The 9,435-nt window shown below is 48.7% G+C and overlaps 1 protein-coding gene across 1 annotated transcript; it reads right to left on the reverse strand.

Moving 5' to 3' along the window:
• Nucleotides 1-2,347: 2,347 nt before the first annotated feature.
• TOR1AIP2 (torsin 1A interacting protein 2) lies at nt 2,348-6,891 on the reverse strand. Its single transcript, XM_054384533.1, has 6 exons — nt 6,858-6,891; nt 5,867-6,157; nt 5,536-5,721; nt 4,445-5,452; nt 3,868-4,032; nt 2,348-3,138 (listed from the first exon to the last, which is right to left on the reverse strand). Exons 1-6 carry the CDS (start codon nt 6,889-6,891, stop codon nt 2,348-2,350), a joined length of 2,475 nt encoding a protein of 824 aa, XP_054240508.1.
• Nucleotides 6,892-9,435: the final 2,544 nt, after the last annotated feature.

The raw sequence follows: 9,435 nt of genomic DNA on the forward strand, positions 1-9,435 counted from the left end.
TTTGCTTATTGACCTGAAAATAGCTAAGAAAAAACCCCAGAATACGGTAAGATGCCGGTTTCACTTCAAAGACATCACTGGTTTCTTTCACAATCTCATTCTTTATTTTTAAATAGCAGTCTTGTTTCAGAAGGAAGCAGATATTTTGTCTGTAAAAGGTCATAAAAATATCTCTGTATTGGAACAGCTAGGGCGGATGACTCTTATAGTGATGTGCCCAAGCAGTGTGAAGCTGCCCTTGCATACCTTAGCTATGCATTACAAACACAGAACATCACACTGAGAGAGAAGACATTAAAATAGTTTCCCTCAAGATACTGACTCAATATGATTAACTCTTTACCAGTTCTTCCATCAACACCCATACTGAACCCTGCAGAACAGAAACAGTGTTGTCTGTTACCAAAGTAGTGTGTAGCAATAAAAAAGGATGGGAGGAAGCAACCTGTATCTTGTAACAAAACCATGCCTTGGGCCCATCAGCTCTGCTGATGCTGGGCTCCAGCAGGCAATTCTATTTAGCTTGTCAGAGTTAAAACCCCTGTGGGATTGCCTTCCTGTCCTCAGCCAACCAAAAATCTCTTTTTTGGTTAGAATTTGAACAGATAATCCCCTCCTCTTCCTTAATTTTGTCTCTTCCTCCAAGTTAATGGCCACAAATCTCCTAGGACAGGTCAAGGTACATGGCAGGAAGGGAAAAAGAGAGAGGCTGTGATTTTAGGATGCAGGGCTGTGCCTCACTCAGATGAGCCATTGGTGAGGCAGATCAGCAAGGCACCATTGGCAGAAGACCTGGCCAGTACCAGGGTCCAGTTGCTGTAGGCAGTGTTCAGATGCATGGCCTGTAAAAAACCCACAGTGTTCTCGAGTCAGTGTTGTTTGAGCACAGAGCCTGGTCCTGCAAGGCCCCGCTCGTGCTGCTTATATGGAAATAAGCCATGCTCTGCTTCAGCTGCTACTCCTCTGGCAGGCAGCACTAAAGGCACAAAGTGCTGACACCTGAGGCTGACTGCTGGGTTATTACAAATGCTGTAACCTGCACCTAGCCCTGCCAGGTATTCCTTGAGTCAGCTGCTCTGTCCCAGAGCACCTGCAAAAAAGGCAGTATGTAGGGCCACCACAGTGTTCCCAGGACTTGGATTTCTCTTCCTGGGATACAGAAAAGAAGGCACAGTAAGAAACCACCCTGCTTTGAGGGTTTTTAGTGTTAACACCAGAGATTTTGTCTTTAGCAGCTAATCCTAGCTCTCCTTCTAGTTGCTTTAGCATATGCTAGAGCACCAACTGCCTGGCAGGGAGGAAAAATCTACCTCTGGAGGATAAGGACCTGTTGTGCTAGCCTGTGTGGTTTGAAATAAATATCAATGTTAAAGTCTACATTCATCGATAGAAGTTTGATGGGGAGAGGCAGGCAGACAGTTCCTTGCTCTACACACAGATCAGAGATCTGTGTAAAGAGCAGTCTGTCTTGTAGGACCAAAGCTGAGGCATCAGCCCAAAGAGATAGTCACAGCCTTGTGGTGGCAAAGGGATCAAGAATAGAATTTTCAAAAGGAGGTAGCATCGAGTTAAACTGTTTTCACCTGTGCAATCCTTTGAGGCTTCAGCAGTTAGATGGTTTCCATTTCATTGCTCTCTGCCTTCCAGGCTTCTTCTCTGGCATATGGGATTCTCCTCATGAGATCCCAGCCCTTTAGTGCAGTATTTCAGTGCTGACAACCTGCAATTTCTTGTAATTCATGTTTAAGGGATTTCTGAATAGCAGCTTTGTTTGAACATCGTATATTTAGGATCTGGTCTTTGCTGGGTGTCATTCAGTCTGTGCAAGTGGGACTCTTATTCAGGTCAAACCCTTGACTACAAACTGGCTTTGTTTTTGAAGCATGCCTTCAAAATGTTGGGCTTTGGAGAATGTGACCTTCTGTATTCTAGGCTCTCTGAAAAGAGAGAGAAACCCTCTAGATAAAGTACATTAGGAGACTGATGTATGTGATGTTAGCAAACTGAGAGGCAGGGAGAAATGAAAGAGCTACCAAAGGAAGTATCTTTGTGGTGTTTTGTACATTTACTATGTGTTTCCTGATGACAGAAATGCTACCTGCAAAGTTCTGTTTTCTCTCCTGCCTCCCCACACAGTGATGTCTTCCTGTGCAATTAGCAGTCTACATTTTCCATTCTTTCCCTCTGCCAGAAGGAAGCATGTCATCTATCATCTCCAGAACCCAGCTGGCCAAATGGCCTGGATCAACTTGTCAGAGTCTTCCCAGGAAGGCAGAGAAACAAACTGAAAAGAAACAGCAGCCTCCTCCTGCACTGGAGTCAGCCAGGACCATCTTTCCAACCCTCCTCAGAGCTCTGGCAGCTTTTGTTCCTGGGTTGACATAGTGTTGACATGGCATCCCCCCTTCTCAATGGCCTGCACTGGGTGAATTGGGAGGACCAAGTGGGATATGCGGCTCCATAGCCCACTCAGTTTGTCAGAATCCATGTGGTTGTAGGAGCCGGAGGCCCTGGTGTTGGTGAACTTGGCCCAGAGGAAGTCACGGACCCTCTCTTCCACCTGCTTGAGGCTGATGTTGGTCTCCAGCATCTCCTCCTCCAGCAGCACGGTCAGCAGCAGGGCCACATTCTTGAAAGCAGCACTTTCATGATCACAGTACTTGTAGAAGATGAGGGTGGACTCTGCTGGCAACAGCTCGAAGTGGTGTATCACTGCAGCACGGTCACCAGCCTGGAAAGCTGAGCTCAGCTCCGAGTCCACCTCCAGCTTGGCCTGGTCACTCTGGAGCCTGGATTTATCCTTGCCATTGATCTGGACCATCTTGGAACACAGGGCAGCTGAGTAGGTGTTGGCCACATGGGCACTAAGACATTGCAAGGTCTGCTCTCCCTTGCGGGCAGCTGTGAAGATGATGATGGCTGGCTGCATGTTGTAGGATGCATTGAGGTGCTTCTGCAGGAACCTGCGTCCGCGAAGCCATAGCTCAGGACTCTGACCCGGAAACCTCTCTGGCAGCTGGCTGAACTGAGACAGGAATGCCTCCACAGTGGGGTTCCTAGAGGCTTGCTGGGCCTCGGAGGTCAGGTTGCAGAAGCTGTATAAGCAGCAGACCAACACGAAGCTCACGATAACGAGCCCTGTTCAAAGCGGGAGAGACCCAAGACAGGGAACAGAAATCAGTTTCAAGTGATATGCTGGAAAGTAGCTACAGAGGCTTGTTTTCCCCTCCCAGACCTTTCCCTCTGTGCTAGGCAAGTGGTTCAGGTTGGCACGTTCTCTGGGCACCAAAGAACAGTGAGTAGGCTGCTTACTCCACGTTGCAAGACCCATACTCCTACACACCAGACGAGGGGGCTACAGCTCCAGAGATGGAGGCAAGGCTACAGCTTTGTGGTGCAACATTTCCTGAGGAAATCACAGCTGGCCACAAGATTTCTTCTCTTCCCTCCTTCTCTGTTTTATTTAAGGTGTATGACTGTTCAGAGCATCCTCCCATGGAGGTGTTTGACCCAGTTAAAATGTTGTGTTCACTGTCTCCCTTCTAGCTACGCTGGGCTACCGTGCTTCTGCCCAGAAAACGAGGACAGTGAGGTCCAGACACAAGTGCTAGCAAAGCAGGGTCTCTTTCTACCAGGAGACATATCTGGTGCACATCAGTATCATGGTTCTTGCTTGGGGCTCCATGACACAGAGGAGGACTGGGAAGGGGGACCATCAGCATAGGAGACAATCAGACCTCCCAGGGTGCTTCCTGCAAAACAGGCTCAAACTGAGCCTATTTTTAAGGGGATAATTTTTCCCTCAAACCCTCACAAGAGGCTGTGAAGGATCCTGAGAGAGAAGAACAATTAAATATGCTTCATTACTTGATCCTGGAGAATGAGTGCCTTCTGGTCGATGAATAACACGCATGGGAAGCTTCTTTTCCTCACCTTTCCACAGGAGGAACTTTTTGGCCTTCTCCTGGTCTGTGTTTTGGGTGGTGACATTCTGCAAGCAGGACTGAGCCTCTGGATTTGGGGTTGTGTGCCCTAGAGAAAAAAACATGCCACTTGCTGTTGAGGGAACTTGAGTTGGAAATTGAGCTGGAGTAAGAAAAGCAACAGAGCTGCCAGGAGCTCCCAGCTGAGGGAAGGAGCTAGAAGTGAATACATCTTTGGGTTAATACTGCTTTGAGTCTCTGCTTTGAGAGCAGCTCTCTCTGCTTTTTGGGCAGGGGAAGGAGAAAGACAATGCAGAGTGCAGTGTGGTTTCATGCCTTTCAAAGCAGGGTAGTAGCCAAAGGAGAGAGAAAGAGAGGACAGCTAATTTCTTGTACTTCTTTCCCTGCTTAACTCTGGAAAACTGCCAACAGACATTAGAGAGCTCATCATACCATAACACCTGTGGAAGATCTAGGCATGTGCATGGTGGAAGAGCAGCAGCATGCAGGCATCAGCTCACCTTTGGTTCCATGTCTGTTCCTTAACATGCCCTGGGACCCACTCTCCTGTGTTGTTTGCTCTATATGCTCCCAATATAGGACAGAGGCACTGATGCTCTTCTCTGCCAAGTGATCCTTGGTGGCATCTTCTCTGGCAGTCACATCTAAATGTGTCACTTTACTGTCAGAGCTCTTGCTTCTTGATGAAGCATCTTCTTCTGCTGTGTCAGGGCTTTCCCCTTGCTTGCTTGGCTCCTGATCCTCCTGTGTTTCTGGGTGGACAGGACTTTCTCCTTGCTTGCTTGGCTCCTGATCCTCCTGTGTTTCTGGGTGGACAGGGCTTTCTCCTTGCTTGCTTGGCTCCTGATCCTCCTGTGTTTCTGGGTGGACAGGGCTTTCTCCTTGCTTGCTTGGCTCCTGATCCTCCTGTGTTTCTGGGTGGACAGGGCTTTCTCCTTGTTTGCTTGGCTCCTGATCCTCCTGTGTTTCTGGGTGGACAGGACTTTCTCCTTGCTTGCTTGGCTCCTGATCCTCCTGTGTTTCTGGGTGGACAGGACTTTCTCCTTGCTTGCTTGGCTCCTGATCCTCCTGTGTTTCTGGGTGGACAGGGCTTTCCCCTTGTTTGCTTGGCTCCTGATCCTCCTGTGTTTCTGGGTGGACAGGACTTTCCCCTTGCTTGCTTGGCTCCTGATCCTCCTGTGTTTCTGGGTGGACAGGGCTTTCTCCTTGCTTGCTTGGCTCCTGATCCTCCTGTGTTTCTGGGTGGACAGGACTTTCTCCTTGCTTGCTTGGCTCCTGATCCTCCTGTGTTTCTGGGTGGACAGGACTTTCTCCTTGCTTGCTTGGCTCCTGATCCTCCTGTGTTTCTGGGTGGACAGGACTTTCTCCTTGCTTGCTTGGCTCCTGATCCTCCTGTGTTTCTGGGTGGACAGGGCTTTCTCCTTGCTTGCTTGGCTCCTGATCCTCCTGTGTTTCTGGGTGGACAGGGCTTTCTCCTTGCTTGCTTGGCTCCTGATCCTCCTGTGTTTCTGGGTGGACAGGGCTTTCTCCTTGCTTGCTTGGCTCCTGATCCTCCTGTGTTCTGGGTGGACAGGGCTTTCTCCTTGCTTGCTTGGCTCCTGATCCTCCTGTGTTTCTGGGTGGACAGGGCTTTCTCCTTGCTTGCTTGGCTCCTGATCCTCCTGTGTTTCTGGGTGGACAGGGCCTTCCCCTTGTTTGCTTGGCTCCTGATCCTCCTGTGTTTCTGGGTGGACGGGACTTTCTCCTTTGCTGTCCGTTTTATCATGGGCCAGCATGGCTGTAGGGCATAAAATTCATAGACCTATGCTTAGACTCTTTCAGTAGAAGAAAAATAACCCTTTCTCCTGTTCTGCCTTTTCTAAGCAAAGGCCCAGGTTATCACCATTTTAAAAGTGCTGTGCACAGAGAAGGGAAAGACTCACCTTCGTCCAAGTCATTTTTCTCCTGGGATCTTTCTGAGACATCATCTCTTGTCTTCACAGATTCTTTCAGTGATACTTCAGTTTCCTTCTCTACTCTTAAGCCAGCTAAATCTGACAGTGATGTCTCTCCTCCATCAGCAGTTGGTGACTTACACAGCAAAGAGTCTTCCTCTGGTTTGCAGGAGGTCTCAGGCCACCTGCTTGTTACTTGGTGCTCAAGTGTTCCTTGAATAGGCTCTTGGTATGCAGGATGCTCTGCTGCGCTCTCCATCTCACCTTGGGCTGGCCTAGCTGTTGGGATCAGATTTAACATCATGTATCCATAAGAGAAATCAAGAAAACACAGTGCTTTACCACCACCCTGTAAAGGTCCTGATTCTTGCTTTTCAGAAACATCTACCCACTATGAGGTGGGGGAGAGAAGAGGGTGACCGCAAGTGAGAAAACTCATGAGTTGAGATCAAGACAGGTAAAGGAAAGGAGAGGAAATCACAAGTGATGCAGATGCAATTGCTCAACACCTCCCACAAGTAAGGTGATGACAGAGCAGTCTCCAAGCATTGGCTCCCTTGGAAGACACACCCTTTTTCTTCCTGTACAGCCTTGCTCTGCCTCCTCCTTGCTTTTCCCATTCATAGCTGGTGGAAAACTGATTTGTATATACAAATGTACATCTGTAGATACATCTGTAGATAGCAAGCACTAGGATGCAGGGAAGAAAGCTCTCCCAGTCTGGAGCTCCATCTTTATCTTTCCTTGTGCTGCCATCCTAGATGCAGAGTCTTAATCTGTTGCAGCTGGGAATACAAATCTGACAGTAACTTGTTAATCTTCCACCCTTCAAAAAAACCCCAAAAAACAACCAACAAATCCACTTGCTTTTCTTGGTCTGGAAAAGAAGGCATTATTTTATTTTGCTTATATTTCCTGTTATATTTCCTTATAAACCCTGCTGAAAGGGGTTTTCCTAGTAGATAGACGATTCACTTACCTTCAGACAGGTCCACGCTTGGATTTTCTTCCATTTTCTTTCTCCCCTGGAGCTCTGGCTTCTGCACTGTTTCACTTTCTTCTTCCATCATAAGGAGACTCCCCAGTCTCCCTAGTGTTCAAGTGGCTGACCAAACCCTCTCACAGAGCCATCCCTTCTTGATCTCAGGAACTGTAACTAAACGCCTGTAAATCTGACAAGCAAAAACACAGGACCAGTGATTCATGGTAGAGAAGGAGGCTCCTCCCTCTACGAGTACCAAGGTGGTGTGAAAATGGATGGATGCCACTGGTAGCCATGAGCTTCAGCCCAAGAGGCCTGCTTTCAGGCAGGCAGTCCAAGGGGTAATGCAAACCACAGCTGGGACAGGCCAGTGGGGTGAGGCACCTCTTTCTCAGCTGGATGGACTCATTTTTCTCAGCCGTGCTCTGAGACAGCAAGCCCAAAGGCTGGGGCTTAGCAGGCTGCCCTGTATGCTTCTGGGCACCCGGTTAAGTCACCAGCTGGGTCAATACAGAGCAATGAGCCTGCTCCACTTTACCGTTCCCAACTCCACTGTGTCGGATCTGGAGATGGTGGCGCTGGAAGATGACGTTCCTGGCAGAAACACCACTCCCCGTGCAACAGTATTACCCCGTCCAACCTCACACCCATCCGACGGGGCTGAGCAGTGCCATGCCCAGGTGTTTGGAACTGGGAGCAGCAGCCTGACTCTCCTACATGCCCCCCAGCCGTATTTCCTCTGCTAAAGTGCTTTATGGGTGGAGAGCTGCACAGGAATAAGGCTGTGGGAAAATGGGCAGCATGGAAAACTCCCCAGAAACTTTCCCGTTCGTACAGACTCCTGTACGCAAACCTCAAGCCCAGCCTTCTCAGCAGCCATTCTGGCACCTTCCCCCACCCTGCGCTGTCTCTACAGCCGAGTTGTGTCGCTAAACATAAGCTTTGGTGGTGTGTGTGGGGACGTATATTTGCTGTTCGCCGTCGCCCGGCTCTCGCCCTCCCCTCCCTTGTGCTGTTCCCGCTGGTGACGCTGTGGCAGAAGAAGAAAGTCAGAGGAACAAAGTGACTTGTGGAATCGGACGCTTACCCAGGCAGGTTCGGAGCTGGTCACAGTGGTGAAGTGAAACAGAACGGTGATAAGCAGAGGCCAGCGCCGGCACTTCCGTTTGCCCTTCCCAGAGTCCCTTCGGCTCTGGTGGTGGCAGGACTGCCCTGGCGCCAATAATGCACACCCTCAATCCTCCGCTGTCAACGTGACAGTGAACTCTGCCCTTCCCCAGGCGCCAGCAGGCTGCTGGGAGCTGGAGTTTTCCTTCTCTCCCTCTTGCCAGAGGCAGGAAGCTTTTCCTCGGTGAAAAGCGGTCGCTCTCAGGAACGTTCAGGAAATGATGACTTCTCTCTCTCTCTCTTTTTTTTTTTTTTTTTTTTTTTTTTTTTTTTTTTTTTTTTTTTTTAGATCTGTATTTCTGAAACTCTGCGCTCACGTAGAGTTTCCACCAGGCAAATTGGATGACTGGCTTCTTAAGTATCAGTGTTAGAGGTTTTGGCAACTAAGTAACAGTGAACTGTTTTGAGAGTTGATTTATGAAGATGAAAAGTATCACAAGAAAACCAATCTGAACATGCAGTTACCAAAGGCCAGACTCTGGAAGTGCCCTGTAGTGCAAATGCAGGGAGGCGTGCGGAGCTGTGGGCTGTGAAATGGGGTGTCTTTAGCATCAGCCTGGACAGAAAGGATGGAGAGATCTCCTTGTGCTCCCCTTTGAGTGTGATCCAGAGACTGCACCAGGTAGAAGGTCAGAGAGAGTGTATTACTGTTCCTGGCCTCCTTTGGGCAATGGTTTTCCAAAAAAATTATGTTATGCTTTGCTGTGCCTGCACAGGGGACAGGTATAGTCCAATTCCTTCCCTATTCTGCTCTGCCCAAGACACATGCCCCAGGGAAAGGCATCAGGACAAGGAGTTGCTGCTCAGAGACCGCAGGCCCCTTGAAGCTGGCTTGCAACCTCTTCACTAGTGTTGTCAGAGAAACCTTGCAGCAAATGCCTGAGATGATGAATGGGGAAAATGAATTGAAAAGCTGTCTGTAAGGAATAGAAACTAAATAGTTGACATTCCTCAATCTGGAGAGCAGGAGACTGAAGGTTGGAATTTAACTGATGTGTAGCTGTTCACCAAATACCTCAACACTAGGATTTGAGACACATGTGAAACAGGTAGTAGCTCAGGTCCAGGTGGTCAGAAAAAAAAGTACTTTGTGCTGTGTGTGGGGAAACTTCTGGCACAAGGGCCATGGAATCAGTGTGTTAGAAGGCTCAAAAAAGGATGGGTCTCATTTGTGGACATCAGGTCACAGAATCACAGAATGGTAGGGGTTGGAAGGCACCTTTGGGGTTCACGCAGACCAATCCTCTGCTAAAGCTGATTCACCTAGAACAGGTTGCCTGGGATTGAGTCAATGCAGGTGTCACATTAAGGGTATGATCCCAATATTTACCTGTTTCAGAGTTTAAGACTCCTGCTGGAACTATTTGGCAAAATTAATATTTGCCTCTCAAAATTTCAAGTACCTCAA

Source organism: Indicator indicator, chromosome 10 (genome assembly GCF_027791375.1).
Source record: "Indicator indicator isolate 239-I01 chromosome 10, UM_Iind_1.1, whole genome shotgun sequence".
Classification (NCBI taxonomy): Eukaryota; Metazoa; Chordata; class Aves; order Piciformes; family Indicatoridae; genus Indicator; species Indicator indicator.

Bases quoted from the DNA above. Each gene is read 5' to 3' on its own strand.
- TOR1AIP2 (XM_054384533.1), bottom strand. From the start codon at position 6,891: ATGGAAGAAAATCCAAGCGTGGACCTGTCTGAAG. The intron at 5,722-5,866 runs GTGAGTCTTTCC...TATGCCCTACAG, and splicing joins GAAAAATGACTTGGACGAAG to CCATGCTGGCCCATGATAAA. The intron at 5,453-5,535 runs GCAAGCAAGGAG...CTGTCCACCCAG, and splicing joins ACAGGAGGATCAGGAGCCAA to AAACACAGGAGGATCAGGAG.